We start from the raw sequence: 19,383 nt of genomic DNA, 5'->3' as shown, positions 1-19,383 counted from the left end.
TGGGAGCTTACCAAATTTCAAAGCTGAGCATGATTCTTGTGGTTTGTGTGATGGAGTGGATTCTTCATAGCAAACATTACTCAAGCAGAGTGAAGATGGCAGTGTAGTTGTTGGCAGCGTAACTGGTGCAAAAATTAATGCCAAGGGTTTCCTGTGTGCTGGCATAGCTGACATTGTTACCTCCTTGCTGCAAATTTTCAATTGGTTATTGATTTTGAGTTATGCTGGAAAGCAGAGGATGGAAAGCTTGACCCAAACTGATGATGGTTATAAATTCTCAAAAGTGCCGAAGGGTAGGTTTGAATTGCAAGTTTGGCAAGGTATTATTCAGCATTGCATCGAGGAGAAAGAAAGGATAAAGAATTTGGATCTAGGCCAGGGAGGAGGAGCTGTGTATCGTTGTCTTAGTGTATCAAATGGGGATTACAGGTTAACAAACCCCCCACATTTTATCCACTTATATTACAGTCCTCCAACTGGGCTTCTCAAGACCACATTGGATCTTGTTGGGAAGGAGTTGAGCTCTACCAAGGTGACTACAACATGATTATAGCTTCAAATGTGAACACAATTGAAGCCATCAATAATGAAGCTGAAGGCCGACTCACACTTGCAGATGTCACGGTTTATGTGTACCCCCAAGATGTTCAGAAAACAATTGATCTGGCAAGTTTGACTGGGGCTTGTTTAGTTGCCATGAAGCCCATTTTTGCAAGATCCTTTACACCAATTTTTGATCGGGCAGAAGAGGTTCTTGCTGCTTCACGAGTCTCTGGTGAGCAGCTGAGAGAATGCATTTGGATGTTGCCTATTGGAGTGTGAAACCTGGGGTTGTTGCCATAGTGCACACAGGTGATTGTCATGGTGATGGTGACAGCACCTCACATATCTTTCTGGGATGGTTTGTGGCTGCGGATGTCCAGAGGTTGCACATAGACCATTTAGAGCAACAGGAGGAGGATGCAATGGGTTCCCGTGTCTCCACTCTACCATGGGACCGTGGCCTGCATTTTCAAAGCCTTGCGGTGGTGTTGGCTTGACCCATCATGGACAATCAAGGCAGTCCTCCCTGCGATAAACTGGGAGATGTTGTGCCTGAACCTTGAGGTCAAGGTTCTCTTAAGGGGTCGGTATTGTTATGATCCTGGTTAAGAGTAGGGCCTTAGATAGGGTTTATTGCAAGACAATGTGTGCTGGAATGTTCTGGTGGCAAATAGGCCACAGTTAATAAAGGTTAGTAAAGGTTAGTATGGACATTACAGTAAGAGTCCTTGCATATAAATGGATTAGGGTATGTCATGACAAGGAATGAAGAAAATTATTTCTCAAACTTCGAAGTCTCTCTACTCTGTTTCTTCTTCTTCCCTAATCCCCAGTCTTCTGATTTTTACTCCCAGCCTCCTCTGACTCCCTGCTCTAGGCCCCTAAAAAATGGGTTGACAACATATTTTATCTTCCCCACCAGCAGCTTTCTCCGTCTCATGGCACTACACTCGCAAGGTAGAGTTCATAACAGTGCAGCAAGGGACCCAAGCTTCAGATAGCTAAGTGTAGTAGTCAGAGATGAGAAATAAAGCATTCCCACTCCAAGAGGGGAACTATGGCATCTGTTTTTGCCATCAAGGATTTCGGACCATTGCACTACTTCTTAGGTGTTATGTGCTTCGAAATACTAAGGAAATTATCCTCTCTCAACGCTAGTACCTCTCAGATCTGTTACAGAGAGTTCACATGACAGATTGCAAAGCAGTCTCCACTCCTATGGCGGTTGTTCCACCTCTCACCAAGTTGTCTAGATAGTCCATGCACAATCCGACCTTATATCAGAGCATTGTAGGTGCTCTACAGTATGCCACCTTGACTCATCCTAATATTTGATTTGTAGTAAATAAAGTATGCCAGTTCATGCATTGCCCAACTGTTGCTCATTGGAGCGCCGTCAAACAAATTTCACAATATCTCAAAGGCACTTTGGATCATGGTTTGATGTTTTCAAAGCAACATAAAATGCAATTGACAGCATTCTCTAATGCCAACTACGCAGGTTGTCCAGATGATCAGAAATCAACTGAAGGATTTGCAATTCTTCACTGAAGTAATTTGATCTCTTGGAGCTCATAAACAAGCTACTTTACACGCTCCTATACTGAATCTGAATATAGATCTCTTGTTAACGTCACTGCCAAACTCACATGGCTTCAACCATTACTCAAGGAACTACACATTTACCTTCCCTCCGCTCCCACACTATGGTGTGATAATGTTGGAGCTACATATTTCACCACTAATCTTGTCTTTCATGCCTGTACAAAGCACGTTAAGATCAACTTTTACTTTGTCAGGGATAAGGTTGCCAAGGGAAATTCACACGTTTGATTCATTTCAACAAAAGATCAAGTGGCTGACACATTCACGAAGCCCCTGTCCCACAAACAGTTTGCAATACCTCTTTCCAATCTCAAGATGACTCCGTCCCCCTTACAATTGAGGGGGTGTATAAAATACAATATCTCAGCATTATCCCATGTGTTCAATAAGGTAAATCTCCAATGCAATCTTCCATCCTTGGAGCACATGGTAATCATGCATCTTTGGAGCAGCACAAATCAGCAATAGCCCATATGTTTAATGAAGTAAATCTCCAACCATGGTGGGAGATCTCGCAGATATCTCGCCTTTTTAGAGAGGCGAGACGAGATCTCTGGCGAGATCTGCGAGATTGCAGATCTCGCTCGAGATCTCGCCCATCTCGCCCATCTCGCGAGATCTCGCCAATATCTCGGTGAGATCTCACCAACGGGACTTTTTTGGCTGCTTTAGGGTCTTTTTAAAGCCCTTGTCTCGCTCGAAAGAGGCATATCTCGCCTCTCTCTCTCTCTCTCTATCTCGCTGGATCACCAAAATTGGCCGGAAAACTCCATTTTTTGCCGGAATTTGGCCGGAATTTGTTGGGGATTCAACATAGCAACATCATCAACTCATCTACAACAACAAATTGAAGCATATTTGTAGTGATTCAAGCATATTTCAAGGGATCTTCAAGAAATGTAAGATTTTCCCCCAAATTTGATTTTTTTCAAATACAAGGTTCTATAATGATTGTATGAGTGTGATATAAATAAATGTTGATGTTCAAGCTTAGATCTACAATTTCATGGAAAAACTTTTAATTTTCTGTTATTAATTTTTTTTTTTTTTGAATTTTCATATTTAAAAAATATATTATCTAAAAAATTAAAATTAAAGATTATAAATTAAAACTTATGATATGAATGTGATTATTATTTATGTTAAACTACACTTAGAGGGCTACAATCTCATGTATTAATATTTTGATTATCATGCTTGCTGCATTTTTTTATTTTCTTTATTTAAATAATTAAATAAAATAATTATGAAAAATAATATTTTATTAAAAAATTATCTGTTTTTTTTTTAAATGATGCTTATATTATGTAGTTTATTTTAAAAATACAAACATGTCTTATTGAGCATTGTATATATGTTATCTTAGAACAAAGTGTGTGTTTTGTTGTTTTATAAATTATTTTTACATAAAATAATTATAAAAAATAATATGTTATTAAAAATTTATCTTTTTTTTTTTTAAATGATGCTCATATTATGTAGTTTATTTTAAAAAATACTAACATGTTTGTTTGAGCAGTGTATATATGTTATCTTAGAACAAAGTGTGTGTTTTGTTGTTTTATAAATTGTTTTTACATGTTTTTATGTATCTAAAAATTATTCTAATGATTATTTGGGAATATTCATGATTCATGTATGTATTTCAGACCTTCAATGTTGTACATTTGAATCTTAAATGGCAACTAGTGGGAGTGGTGGCACTAGTAGTGGGACTCATGACATTGCTTGGCAACATGGGGATCCACTGACTGCTGACAAGAAGAAATCCTGATGCAAGTATTGCCTCAAGACTTTGAATTTTGGTGGTTCAACCAGATTAAAGCAACATTTGGCTGGTGGTTATAAAGATGTTGCCAAGTGTTCCAAGGTTCCTTATGAAGTGCAAAAAGCAATTGCAACAACTTTAAGGGGAGGGAAACAAAAAAAGTAAGAGATGGCACAAAAGCAAAGGGAATTTGAGGATACAGTGCTATCTAGACCTACTCTTGATGTTGATGAGGAGTCGAGAGATGATGAAGAGAGGAGGAGGGTTATGGGTGTTGAGTCACGAGCCGAATGGAGACAGATGAAGGCTGCAATGGAAGCTAGCAGACAGTCCTTACATGCTGATAGTGTGAGGCAATATGAACAAACAAGGGGAGCAGGTGGTTCGGGGTCAGGGGCATCCATGCCACCTAGACATAGTTTTCAAGGAACTGAGACTGAGAGGACCGAAAGGAGGAGGAGGAAGACTACACATTCTGATTCCACATTTGACCAAGACCCCTCCCTCTTCAACCAACAAGACATCTATCAAAGAAGCATTCCCTATATGTTTGCTGGAGGTAGAGAAGGTAGTAGGGAGGAGGAAGCTAGGTTATCAATCAGCAAATTCATGCTCTATAACAACATTGCACCCAATGTAGCCAAAACACCATACTATCAAGGGATGATCAATGCAGTTGCTAGGGCAAGTGTAGGGGTTAAAGGCCCAACAGCTTGGGAAGTAATGAATAACTATTTACCCAAGGTTAAAGCAGGAGGTGGATGAATACATTGGTTCATTAAAAGAAAAATGGAGTACATAAGGTGTTACTGTGATGGCTGACGGATGGACTGATCCTACTAGATAGTCCATCATTAATTTCATGGTGAGCTGCAATGGAAAGACATATTTCCTCAAGTCAGTGGATGCCTCAGATAAGATCAAAGATGCTGACTACCTTTACAAGCTTCTTAGGGAGGTGGTCCTCAAGGTAGGGCAAAAGAATGTTGTCCAAATTGTCACAGATAATGGTGCAAACTTCAAAAAAGATGGTGAAATGTTGATAAGGAAGAAGAGCAGCAGGATCCACCTCTTTTAGACACCATGTGCTGCTCATTCGATTGATCTTATGTTGAAGGACTTGGGGAAAAGAAAGTCAATCAATACTGTGGTTGAGAGGGCTAGAAGGGTAAGTAATTTTATTTATAACCATGGTTATGTGCTGAAGATGATGAGGAACAACTGTAAGGGTGATCTAGTCAGACCTGGATTGACTAGATTCGCCACCAACAATGTAGCTCTGAAAAGCTTCCAGAAGAAAGTGGTGGGTCTTCGGCAAATGTTTGCAAGTGAGGAGTGGTTTGGTTGGCGTGGATCTAGCCATCCTAATGCAGTACTAGCCCAACAAACCATTGCTGATGATTCCTTTTGGAGGCAGTTGAATAGGACACTGGGCATTATAGAGCCTATTGTGTTTGTTTTAAGGATGGTGGATTCGGAGAAGAAGCCCACAATGCCCCACATATATGCTGCCCTCCAAAGAAATGAAAGAGTTGGTTAGAGCTGCTGCCCCTAGCACCTTCAAATCCTACGAGAGGATCATCGATAATAGATGGGAGATGCACTTGATGCATCCTTTACACTTGGCTGGTAAGTCACTTTTAAGTCTTTAAGTTTTTGTTGTATACTTTAATTTAAATTATTTATTTGTTATAACTTATAACTTATAATTTATAAACAAGTAAACAACCAAATCACTAAGTCACTAACCAAATTTTTTATTTCCACAATGCAAGCTTACTACCTCAACCCAAAGTACCATTACAAGAATGATCTGGGGCTTGATGTAACGTTGATGACTGCGGTGCAAACGGTGGTGGAGAAGCTTGTGTCAAATCCCGTCATGCAAGGGACAATTAATGGAGAGGTGAGAACTTATTCAATTGTTTCTTCAACTTCTTGCATTAGTGCATTAAGCATATACATAATACAATAATTGAAGAATTGGTGTACAGATCAGGGAGTTCAGGGATGCCTCTGGGAGTTTTGGAAAGCCTTCTGCAGTTGCAACTAGGAAAAAAATTGATCCTAGTAAATAGTTCACTACTCTATAAGTCATTAAGTCTATAAGTCTATAGACTATAACTCTGTAAATGATAACTGATAAGTTATATAAATATAAAGATTTACTTGCCTAATGCATTCTTATTTTTGGTTATGCAGCTGACTGGTGGTTTATATATGGAACTAGTGCGCCAAATCTCAGGGACATAGCAATTAAAGTACTCTCACAGACTTGCTCATCCTCTGGTTGCGAGAGGAACTAGAGCACCTTCTCGCTCATCCATAGTAAGGTACGGAACAGATTGGGGAGTAAGAGGCTCGAGAACTTGGTGTATGTGCAGTACAACATGAGATTGAGAGTAGGGCACATACAAGATAATATAGATGATGACAATCGTGAACCGATTGAGTTGACTGATATATTCCACGAGCCCCCACCAGAAGATGAGGAAGATGATGTCATATATCAGTGGGTTAGGGATCGAGGTGGCCCAGTGCTGGATGGGCCAGAAGGGCAGCCTGATCCTACCATTGCTGCTGCAATGGGCCCAGATGCTGTGGCTGAGCACCTATCTTCTGATGAGGGTCAGGCTGCTGTAGCGGCATCAGAAGGATCAGCTGTACCATTTGTGGAGTCACCTGGTCAACTTCAAACAACTGAGGTGACAACTAGTAGTGGGGATTCAGATGATGATGCCGATGATACCAGACGGCCAAGTGACCCAAATCAGACATCGAGTTCCAGTCATGGAGGCAATTAGGCTGGTCGTGTTTCTGTTGGAAGTCAACGTCAACAAAGGGAGTCACATGACTCACCTCCACCAGGTCCGAGTCATCCGACACATGTGAGCCACAGTTCCCCTATCTCTCGGACTTATAGTAGGCGTAGGAAGAGCAGATCAAAGCAGGGGCAGGGGCAACCGAATGATGATACGAGCATGCATGATCTTGAATTGAACATGGGAAGCATGAGCCTAGATCAGAGTGATTCACAACAGCAGAGCCTGTCATCGGGGTACCAATATGGGGATCACAAAGACCGGGTCAGATTACAGTGGGTATTCTTCTTATGGAGGTCATACTATTCCTCAAGACCCTTCACCTGGAGAGTATGCATATGGGAGTGAAGGTGGGTTGTTAAATGAGTGGTTTAGAAACCCGTACCCAAATACTCAACAACTATATGAACAACAACAACAATGGCTCTTTCACCCACCCATGATTGATGGTTATCCCAGTTCGCTATTCCTCCAGTATTCTGACATGCAAACATAAAATGATCATATAAACCGATATGTGACATACTTCAATGATCAATTGACTTGGGAGTCATATGTGGCCACCATTCATAATCAATTGATGTGGAATGTTGAGTGATACTCTTAGTCTTGTAAGATGTAAGTTGTAAGTTGTAATCTTCTTAATTCTTATGGTTGTAAAATTTTGAAGACATTTAACAATTTATTACTTTGAATCTTTGATAGTTTGAACTTTGAACTTTGATCACTTGTCGACTTGAATACTTGATGTGTAATGTTAATATGTTATTGTATATTTGTATTTGTATATTTGTATTTGATACGTGATGGCTGATAAATGATAACTCATTAACTTGAAGTCTTGAATTACTTGATACATTTACATAATTACATTACATGTTGTCTCTAACTCTCTAAGACTCTAAGTCTCTAACTCTATATCTATAATCTATATTCTCTAAGACTCTAACCTTGCATTTCACAAAATTTCGATTTTACACATAGGGTCGACGTAGGAGACATAGTTAGGGTTATTTTCTCACAAATCTAAGGCCACCAATGTGTTCAAAAGGCCTTAAATAGGCTAAATACCAAGTTTCAGCCCAATCAGAGCCCTAAAACTCACCGAGATGGGCTACCGAGACTACCGCCAATTTTTTGGCATATCTCGATCGAGATCTCGGTATTTCTGAGTGGCGAGATCTCGCTCGAGAGCGAGATCTCCCACCATGTCTCCAACACAATCTTACATCCTTGGAGCAGCACACACATGGTAATCATGAATCCTTGGAGCAGCACAAAGATGGAAAGGTAATCAGCACAACTACTGAATTCTACCCAAACAGGAAACTGAATACAAGACAGCATCATATCCCTTCCTTGGAGCAAGACAAAACTGGAAAACAGATCAGGATTATCCCAAACAGGAAATTGAATATAAGACAACGATATAAAACAAAATTCCACCGAAATTTCCCATTTTGGGAACCTCGAAATCAAAAACTAGGGGACCAGAAAAAAATCCCAAGTTCTGATCGAAATAGTCGAAATTTCGTCGAAACTTATTGAAACCTCAAAACTTGTCAAAACTTGGTTCAACCCAGCTAGACCAGCCGGTTCATGAGAAAAAAAAATTCCCAAATTTCTTGGGAAAACATGGGAAATTTCGTGGAAACTTGAAAATTTTCATGGAAACCTAGGAGATTTCGTGGAAACCTGAGACTTTTTCCTACAAGTTTTGTAGCTTTCCCAAAATTTCAATTTTTTTGTTTCTTTTATGTTTCTCCAAATACCAAGACAAATACCCCCTCCATCAGGACTTCCCTATCCAAATTACATATTCCCTCAGACTAGTTATCTTAGGCATGTTGATGACTAGACTTATAAAGTTACAATTGATCGATTACCTTGACAACCATAGGCATAAAATGTCATGGGATGTCTATGTTCGTTGGTTGGAGGAGAGGATGTTACAGGCATACTACTACTCAGCTCATATGATGGATCCACTCTTGGCACTCCTCTTGGCACTAAGTTATACTTTCCTTTTATTGTTAGTTACTTTGTATTTGATGTTTTGAAGTTAGAAATTATATATTGAATGTTATGTACTTAAGTAGTTAAGTTTACAGTGTACTTTTCGGACAACTCTACATTGATGTTATGTACATTGAATGACATATCTACATTGACTTTTTTAGCAAAATACAGCCATTGTGTTCATCATACTCTAATTAGCTTAAATGCAAAGTCCCACCCTAAAATACTCCCTAAAACCTGTTGAAACTTCATGTCGAAACTTGCACGAAAAAATCCTAAGTTTCCTTGAAATTTCCCAGTTTTCCACCTAGGTTTCCCATTTTCACTTGGTCGAAGCTTGAAATTCCCTCGAACTTTTTTCTATGATTCTATCCCTTCCTTGGAGCAGGAAAAACTTGGAAAACAAATCAGTAGTATTATCTTAACACCTGCTGATATATGTGACTATGTCAAGATAGGGAATTGAATGTAATTATATAGAGTTCAGTTAAGGTAAAGCAAGGAAGCTCATCACCATGGATGTAGGTTGGATTCAACTGAACCATGTAAATATCCGTGTTATCTTCTCTACCTTGTTGTTCTAATATCTAACTTGTTGTTCTAATACCTGGTCTGGTAACGTCATAGTCATGCGCACTTTGACTCTGCTATCCCCACAAGAGAGAGAAAGCGTTATCGAGACTCTCACCGACCACTCCACCGTCCATTTTGTCACTTCTCCACAAATGTTCCCATAAAATCATTCTTCTCTCCTATTGTGGAAGAGCCAAGAATAGGAGGACTTTGACACAACCTGTTCCCAGATGCCCCGAACAAAATTACAATCCCCAAGTACGTGCAGGGAATCCTCCCTCCCACGAAGACAGAAATCGCAAAAGTCATGCTTAGCCATTCTCAACCACACAATCCTTGAATTCATAACCCATCTTTGCATGCTAACTACATGAACGAGCATATGAGAATCGAAATGTTTAGCTTCCACATAGTTTTCCATAATTTGTTAATAAGAACATTGGTTCTTTCTTCGCTTCCATCGCCCGCCAAAAACCCATATGCCGACTTAATTAAGAAATTCTCATTGGCCTTTATCTTCCAGAGAATGACGTCCTTGCCTGCTTCTAGTTGGGGGGGGGGGGGGGTTTGGTCTTCTCTTCTATTTCTGTACAAATATTTGGGAAGCACGTCTTCGAATTTATTTCTTCTTCACCTACAATTCCTACCAACAAAATTGGAGGGCTTTTCCCTTTGAAGACGTGTAGGAATTTCCGACGTCGTCAAAGACTCCAGCAGTCTATCCTTCTCAAACCAATTGTGAAGCCAGAATAGAATGGTCTTACCGTCTCCCTACAAATAACGGCAGTTTCCATTCACTGTTGGTGTCACCCTGCATATAGCCTTCCAAAGATGGGAGTCTGTGAACCATAATTAGCTTTAAGCACTGAAGCCCAGAGCGAATCATTGGTTCAGAAATTCCAATACTAATTTCATTAAGAAAGCATCATTAACCCATACCAACTTTGTGAACCCCAACCCACCTTCAATCTTGGGACCCAAAGGCTCTCCAAGTTGATGAGGTGCATTTTCCTTTGATTCTCATAATTTCCCCAAATGAAAGACCAAGTGGCCTTCTCCACCTTGACCAAAATTCCTTTCAGCATGGGAGTGGTTTGCATGGAATAGATCAGAATAGTCAAGAGAATCAACTTGGATAAAGTCACTCTTCCTGCTAAAAATAAACAACAAACTTTCTAGCATGGTTGTCAAGGCGACAAGGCATCACCTAAGCACTTAGACAGACGCTTTGACAACCATGCTTTTCAGTTGGAAAGATGATCTCTAACTTTCTTCACAATATAGGTATAATCACTCTTCCAAACTCTACCACTCCATATTGGCACACCCAAATATCGACCAATATCATCAGTTTCAGAAAAACCACAAGTCCGACTATTTTCTCTTGCAAAATGGGAATTCACATTCTTGGAGAAAAAAATTCTTGTGTTTTCAACACTAACTCAACTACTAGAACTTCTAGAAGTAGTCAAAAAGTACTCTACAAGCACATCTTCAATTCATCCATCCCACTTTAATTCGCGGAGAAACAATGCTCTCTATCACCTTCTTTATTTATTATTTACCATAGATATCCAAAATGGCTGTACCCATCTTTCTTCAATTTGCACCATGTATAACTTAATGCGTCTAACAGTACACCTCATATACTTTGTCTACCAATCTTAAAGCCCTTTACTTCCAAGGTTGATCTCTATTGCTCTAACTTAGTGTAGATCTCTTCTATTGCCTCATCCAAAAAAATAATATCCATCCAAAGAGCATAACACCACGAGACATCGTCCTAAACGCTCTTGGTTAGATCTTCAATGGTAAGTTGAATAAAATAAAGGGTTATGGCTGATTCTTGAAGTGACCCTTTCATAACTTTTTAAGAGCTTGATCACATAATCTAAAGTACTAGAAAATAGAAGTGTTGCAAGTAAATATGTAGACATAGTTAAGGATATGTATCATGGTTCGGTGACAAGTGTAAGAACAGTGGGGGAACAAAGTAATGAATTCCCAATTACAGTTGAGCTACATCAAGGATCAACTTTAAGTCCATATATATTTGCACTTGTAATGGATGAATTAACCAAAGACATTCAAGATGAGGTACCTAGTGTATGCTTTTTGCTGATGATATTGTGTTGATTGATAAGACTCAAGTGGGGATTAATACCAAATTAGGATCATGGAGAGCAGCTTTGGAATCAAGAGGCTTTAAACTAAGTAGAACGAAGACAGAATATTTAGTTTGTAATTTTAGTCATGATCGGGCAGACAATGAGGTGGTGATACTTGACGATAAGAGATTCCTCAGAGTGATTGTTTTAGGTACCTAGGTTCAATCATAAATAAAAAAAGGTGATATAGAGGATGATGTTTCCCAAAGAATTAATAGTAGGGTGGATGAAGTGGAGAGGTGCGTCCGGGGTCATGTGTGATCGATGTATTCCATTAAAGCTTAAAGAAAAATTGTATAGGACCGTTGTTTGACCAGCTATGATGTATTGTGCAAAGTGTTGGGTTGTTAAAAAGAATCATATAGATAAACTCGATGTAACACAAATGAGGATACTAAAATGGACGAGTGGCAAAATTAGGAAGGATAAGACAAGGAATGATCATATTAGAGTTGGTTTAGGAGTTGCTTTTGTAAGTGATATTTAGTTTTTAATTTTAGTCATGATTGGGCAGACAATGAGGTGGTGATACTTGACGATAAGGAGATTACTCAGAGTGATTGTTTAGGTACCTAGGTTCAATCATAAATAAAAAAATGTGATATAGAGGATGATGTTTCCCAAAGAATTAAAATAGGGTGGATGAAGTGGAGAGGTGCTCCGGGATCATGTGTGATCGGTGTATTCCATTAAAGCTTAAAGAAAAATTGTATAGGACCGTTGTTTAACCAGCTATGATGTATGGTGCAAAGTGTTGGGCTATTAAAAATAATCATATAGATAAACTCAATGTAGTATAAAGATGAGTGGCAAAACTAGGAAGGATAAGACAAGGAATGATCATATTAGAGTTGGTTTAGGAGTTGCTCCCGTAAGTGATGAGCTTTGAGAAAGTCGTTTGAGGTAACACAGCCACGTTCAACAAAGACCTATAAATGCCTATATACGGAGAAGTGATATAATCCAGATTGAAGGGACTAGAAAAACTAGGGATAGACCTATGGTAACCTTAAGAGAAGCCATGTAGCCGACCCATTTAGTTGGGACAAGGAGAAGCGATGAAAGGATATGCATAGCTTAGACCTTGTATCTAGCATGACCTCAAACAGAACTGATTGGAAGTCAAGAATCCATGTAGCTGACCCATTTAGTTGGGACAAGGCTTGTTGTTGTTGTTGTTGTTGTTGTTGTTGTTGTTGTTGTTGTGTGTTGTTGTTGTTGTTGTTGTTGTTGTTGTTGTTAATCACATAATCTAATGTAAACACAAGAAACAAATGCATCAAACCCCATACTCAAAAACATTCACCTCCCTGCAAGACGCTATGGGAAATGGGAACAACAAACAAATGCATACATATCATAGGATGACACGAAACCAATGAGCTGATACAACGGATTACAACAAACAAATGCATACATATCATAGGATGACACAAAAACCAATGAACTGATACAACAGATTAAACTTACTTGATACTCCTTTGTAGCACCAGTAATAACAGAAGAAACATTAGGATTTGCTGCACACCAAGCAATTGCCATTTGAGCTAAAGACACATTCAGCTCCTCTGCAATGGGTTTTAATCCGTTAACCTTTCTAAGCACATCATCAACCAGTGACCTGCTAGCAAGATTCTGCCGGAAAAAAAATAATTGCAGATTATCAGTTGACTGACTTCTTTGACAAAAATAGTGATCTCTAAGACAGCAATATAGTGTCTCTAAAACACAATAGAGGGACATTATATAAACGTTGTCAAAAAAGCAATGTTATCAAACAGATCAAGCAGCTTGTCAGAACTACTGATGCACATCCTATACAAGGAAATTGACCACATTTATAGCCAAAAATCAAACATTAGTTCCAGGTATGGAACCAGAGGTGTTTAAGAGGCTTCTCATATTGCATCATATTGGGCAAGACAAAGGGTATATACATAGTAATGATCAAGAAATGCATGGAAGTCTGTTTATGATGAACTTAAAATATTGTTTTGAAGCACAAGACATCTAAATATGCAAAAACATAAGTATATATATCTGAACTGATGCAACAAGCTGAGTGGTTATACTCATTACTCAATCTAGTAATGAGTAACTTCACAATTGAAAAGTGGGAAATTTGTTTCAATCCATGATTTAAGCAATGTGAATCCCCAACATTTGCTTGAATTCTGGCTGTTAGGGCCATTTATAATGTTAGATGGTTTCCTGCAACTCAAACCAAAGAGAAAACCACGCTCCCAAGGCCTTTGGTTTCTCTAAGGCTCATATTTCAATCACAGTTTCTGTTTTGCAGCAGTGAAGGAAAAGTATCCAAGGACTGAAGAATTGAAAGGCATCACATAGTATGGGCAAACAGATCATTATCAACCAGTATTAGTAAAATACCATACCATACTTATAAGACCTATCAATTCATATTGAGGGTCTCCAGTTATATCACTTGTACTTTTAGAGCACAAACTTGAGTTAGGTGTTTATAAGTTCCAACATAAAACCTGCAAAATTAACCTGCCATTTGATTTTCTTTCACACCTTGGACATTGTTGAGATTTATTAATTATTAATATAATTATATGCCCAAGGGCAAAGCTAGAAAATCACTTTTAGGGCGGTTACAAAATATAGGGTTATATATTTTGGTAACCACTGCATCTCTTGAGAGATTAAGAATTCGTACGTGAGATTTCCAGAAAGGCAGCTTCCTCTCTCTCTCTCTCTCCCTCTCTCCAAGAAACGCAGGAAGGAGAAGTTATTCGAGGATTTTCTTCTCCTTGCTTTGGATCTCAATACCATCCTTCCACAGGGCATTTGGGCTATGGAATTCATTCCCTCTCCTCGTGATTGTGGAATCAAACGGGTGACGAGATCATGGAGGAACGAGAATGCGGATCCAAATTACTTCCACTGCAGATATTCTATATTTTTGGGAAAGCGAATCCAGGCAAGGATCTTTCTCCCTTCTATTTCGAGTATAGAGATATAGAATATAACTGACATCATATTAGAAGAGCTTTGAATCATAAATGAAAAAAGATTCAAATCTTCGAGACCTGCAAACGAATCTGTTTGGATCATTCAATCATCAAAAATCTTGGATCTAAGGAGTAGTTTGCAAAAACAGGTAAATGAAAAAAGAAACTGATTATTTGTGTGCAAATGTTTGATTTACTCTTTTTTATTGTTTTTCTTTTTTTCATTTTCTAGTCGAACAGAATTGGATAAACCAAACTACAATATATCCAAGGTTTCAAGAATTGACGAATTGGACCAAAATACACCTGTTACAGATCGAAATGAGCATCCACTGATCCTGATTTCTGACCAGTCGATAAGGCCTCTTGGATAAAACACCTGAAATATTGGAATATTCTCCAGATATGATACTAGGGCTTTTTCAGAACAATACAAGCCAATGGATATTCTGAGTCCATTGGAATTGGAGCCATCCCTTCAACCACTGAGTACACCTTTTAAAACTCTGGTTATATAAAACATGAACACTGATTGAAAGTCCGCCCAAACAAAATAGGGTCATTCCATCATGTATTTTCTCATCTGTCTTCGGCTTCCAAACCCTTCCAGGGCCTGATTTTCTACTCATATCTTTTCTCAAGCATTCCTCTCTCTAATCAATGCCCAGTGGTGCCCCTCCCCCGTCTCAAGAACTCGAGCACCCTCACTAAACTAAGGTTCAGAAGCTCTGCCTTTGGCTTAGAAACCTTCATCCCTAGGCTTGCTACCCAGCAGCACTATGAGCATTTACAGTGTCTCATACTTGTCTTTTTCATGTATTTAGTCTAGTAAGACAGTCTGTTCAATTGGTCCAATAGTTCGTTTGTTTTAAAAGCAACTTTGATCCAATCTAAGCCAAGGACAGAGGTGTCTTTTCCAAATTTTAAAGCAACAAAACATGATTAGGTTAAGTAGTCCCTTTAGGAGCTAGTTATTTAGGAGTTAGTTAATGGAGCCATCTTAGAAGTTTGTTAGGCCCTCAAGCCTTTGTCAGCACTTAATTGTACACTCAAAGCATGGGCATGGAGTGATTGAGCTTTAGTTAGTTTTATTCTAGCATCTTAGGAACACTATTTGTTTCAAAGTCGTACAGCTGTCAGCCATTTTATAGACATTCCTTTAGGGAAGAATAAAAGAATAAAGTTCTGTATATATGAATCAGTTTAAGTTTCTACCTTTGTGGGAGGGTTGATTTTGATGTTTAAAGTCAAGAACTCAAGATCAGAGATAACTTGTTGTTTAAAGTCCAAGCAGATGGGAACCTACATTTTTCAAGTCCTAAGTGCCTCAAGGTCTCTTTGTGTTTCAAGCCCAAGTACCTTAGGTTGTGGATTCAGCCAGCCATCCTCCCACATCACTCCTCCACTGAAGCATAGCCATCCCATCAAGGTTTCTCTTGGATTCAAAAGCACACCAATTGCCAACCATAAGAAACTGTCTCAAAACCTCCATTAAACCTTCAAAACAGCAAACCTTACAACTGCAGAATTCATGGGCCATTGGTATTAAGAATTGACTCTCCTTATGAGGAATCCTTCTCCCTTAGTATACCCCCATTTAATCTAAATTGCAGCTCCTAACTCCCACCAGACCCTTTGACCCGAGACTCCCTGCTTTCCTCAACCAACTCGTACAATTTAGGAACCCTCGGAATCACTTCAAACTTGCATCAAACCTTCACTAGGGCATCCAGACCTTTTCCCTAAAGTCACATCTAAAAGAGCCTCACAGCACACACAGAATTCCCTTTTGGGGTTCTGTTTTGACAAGATCTTGGCAGCTCGTCCTTGATGGAACCCCTCAATTCATGGCTACCTCACTGCTAGTGGTCTTACAAGAAGTGTATCTTTATTTTCTTTAGCCCATTCAAACACCTAAAGCCCTTTGCTCATCAAAAGTGGATTGGAGCTTATAACATTTTTACCTTTATGGAGCCCCCACAACATGGATGTATTTGTTGGAGGACCATTCTGAATCTTGGCTGGTGTTTGAATATTTGTTTGGTATCTTCTTCTCCCATCCTAAAAACGCGCTGGAGTAGAGTGAAAGAGAAATTTCTGCATTTTGTACCAATTCCACCAAAACACCTCTAATGATTCATGTGAATGTTCCCAAGCAACAAATATGTGGACAGAGTTAAAAATATGTATAATAGTTCAGTGACAAGTGTAAGAACCGTGGGGGGACATTTGTTTATAGTCAAGCTACATCAAGGATCAGCTCTAAGCCCAAAGTTATTTGTATTTATAATGGATGATTTAGCCAAAGCAGATGGCATTCCTTGGCGTATGCTTTTTACTAATAATACTGTTTTGATGAATGTGACACAAGTAGGGAATACCAAGTCAGAATCATAGAAAGCAACTTTGGAATCAAAAGGCCTTAAACTAGATAAAACGATAACATGATATCTAGTGTGTAACCTTAGTCGTGATTGGATGGATGATGAGGTGGTGAAACTTGATGAGAAGAGGATTCCACAATCACTTTAGGTACTTTGCTCAATCATATTGTAAATAAAAAAGGTAACATAGAGGATAATGTTCTCCACAGAATTAAAACAAAGGTGGACAAAGTGGAAAGGTGTGTCCGGAGTCTTTTGTGATTGATGTATTCCTTCAAAGCTCAAAGGAAATTGTATAAGATTGTTTTACGACCAGCTATGATATATGGTGCAAGGTGTTGGGGTGTCTAGAAGTATCATCCAGATAAACTCAATGGAGCAAAAATGAGAATGTTGAGATGGATGAGTGGCAAAACTAGGAAGGATAAGATAAGGAATGATTATATTCTAGTCTAAGAGTAGACCTGATAAGTTACGAGAAAGTTAATTGAGGTGGCATGGCCACGTTTATGGCCCAGGCCTATAAATGCCCCTGTAACAGAGAACAATTTAATACAAATTGAAGGAAGTAGAAAAACCAGGGGCAGACCTAAGATAAGATTAAGAGAAGTGCCAAGAAAAGATATGCATGGCTTAGGCCTTGTATCTAGTATGACTTCAATCAAAGCCGATTGGAATGCAAGAACCTATGTAGCGACCCCATTTAGTTGGGCAAAAAGATTATCGGTTGCTGTCATTATTGTTGTTAGAGGAGGAAAAACCAAAAGAGAAGGAAAAATAACAGCAGGTGAAATACTAGAGAACTGAATTGTGGTTCCACAGCCCTTCTCGTCACGGACCAAGGACTTGAGCAAGTTATAAAGGGGCCTAAGGTAATTCAACAGAGCCCTACCCCAGCCATCAACAATTAGATGTGTGTGTAACACAAAGAGAGAGAGCAATTCCAAAACTCAAATTATTCTTCGTAGTAGTGAACTCAAGCTCCTATTGCTTCATGTAGCTCTTTTTCGGTATTCCAATGACCTTTTCCAAGCTTATCCCATGGCCACTTCAAGTTTTTCGCACGACTGTCTCTTACTTTGAACCCCTATTTGTAATCTACGTTCTAAAGAAAGAGAAACGGAAGTGGAGTCCCAATATAACAACGTTCAAACCAAAATCCTTCACCTTTGTGTCTCGTTCTGGGTGGGTGGTACCAACAATAACAACACAAACCAAAGACCTTCACCCCCATACCAGCATAGTATGTAAAGGAATGTAAGAAAGGAAGTGGTGAGATGTTAAAGGAGGAGGATGAAGGAAAAGAACAAGAGAAATCATGGTAGAATGTTGCATATTAGAGAGTGTTGCCTTCCACATCTATATTACTTCACTAATAATTCATAGAATTCCATACAATAACCTAGAGAGGTGGAAGTTTAAAAAAACAAATACAGTATATGACAAATAAGTAAACAAACTCGTTCTTAACATACCCTACATAATTCTAACACCAAACTGACAAACTCTCCACTGATTCCCACACCTCCCCCCAATTCTTTCTTCTCTCCCCCCCCCCCCCCTTTTTCCTCCTTTGGGTGGGTGGGTGGGTGGGTGGCAGGGCTGGAAGGGGTTGTAACCATTCATTAATCCAAGTTTTTGGATAGAAGTCCAAACAACACAAGAAGATAAAGCTGACAATCATAAGGGGAAAATCCCTCTTTCCAATAAACAAATTTCATCTGAGCAATAATAAACCATGCAACATTACAAAGAAGAACTGAAACTCTCAAGCATCAATCTTCTTGTTCTTTCACAATCCACAATGCATGATATTAATGCCACAGCCATGTTAAAAGTAATGAACCAACATTTATATACTCCATGAATCTTTGCTTGAAACAAACACATCTATGACAGTTAAAGTTCTAAGGATTGTGATTACTACAATCACCTAATTCAAAAACACATAAAACTTAGCACAAAAATTCAACCAGTGAAATGCTGATACCTTATAATTCTCTAAGGCAAACCGACTGTCTGGTGGAATCTCTCCTTTATTATATTTCCCGGTGAGCACTCCCGATGCTAGGGGACTCCATGTAGTGAGACCTAAACCATAGTTGGTGTAAAGAGGCAGGTACTCAGATTCAACCTACATCAGTTACAGGAAATTAAAAAAAAATTATAGACGTCACACCTACTGTAATAGGATTTAATCAACATTAATCTGATCTGACTTAACAGTATAATAATGTTAGCACAATTATAGTTGAAAGTAAAAATGGACGCGAAAGCATTCTCAAAGCCAAATTTCTATGGTAGAAAAATAAAATTAAATATAAATATATATAGTTCATAGTTATAACAGTTGGTGGTGAACAAGGTGGAGCTGGAAGGAACTGGCGACAGAAGTTCTATGTTTTCCTCTGAGAAAGGAAGAAGATGGGTGACATGGATTTTCTTTACCCCACCTCTAGGATTTTAGGGATTAGTGAAAAGGGTATATGTCTTCATCCACCTCAGAGGTTAGGGATGAGGGTG

The 19,383-nt window shown here is 38.9% G+C and overlaps 2 protein-coding genes across 2 annotated transcripts in view; one reads left to right on the top strand and one right to left on the bottom strand.

The window, feature by feature from the left end:
- LOC149022896 (uncharacterized) overlaps positions 1 to 5,957 on the top strand; it is a 64,104-nt gene extending 58,147 nt beyond the window's left edge. Inside the window, exon 3 of the transcript XR_016172479.1 lies at positions 5,692 to 5,957. The gene's annotated coding sequence lies outside the window, so the exon portion shown is untranslated. The remainder of the gene's footprint in view (positions 1 to 5,691) is intronic.
- The window catches only part of LOC149022895 (putative voltage-gated potassium channel subunit beta), a 34,065-nt gene that overhangs the window by 12,974 nt on the left and 1,708 nt on the right, over positions 1 to 19,383 (bottom strand). The window contains exons 2-3 of the mRNA XM_089150781.1: positions 18,851 to 18,994; positions 12,969 to 13,133 (exon numbers count right to left, since the gene is read on the bottom strand). Coding sequence (XP_089006907.1) covers positions 12,969 to 13,133; positions 18,851 to 18,994 — 309 coding nt within the window. The remainder of the gene's footprint in view (positions 1 to 12,968; positions 13,134 to 18,850; positions 18,995 to 19,383) is intronic.

This window comes from Hakea prostrata, chromosome 3 (assembly GCF_041222555.1).
Source record: "Hakea prostrata isolate BN-2017 chromosome 3, UWA_Hpros_2, whole genome shotgun sequence".
NCBI lineage: Eukaryota > Viridiplantae > Streptophyta > Magnoliopsida > Proteales > Proteaceae > Hakea > Hakea prostrata.
This window is presented reverse-complemented; position numbering and strand designations above follow the sequence as displayed.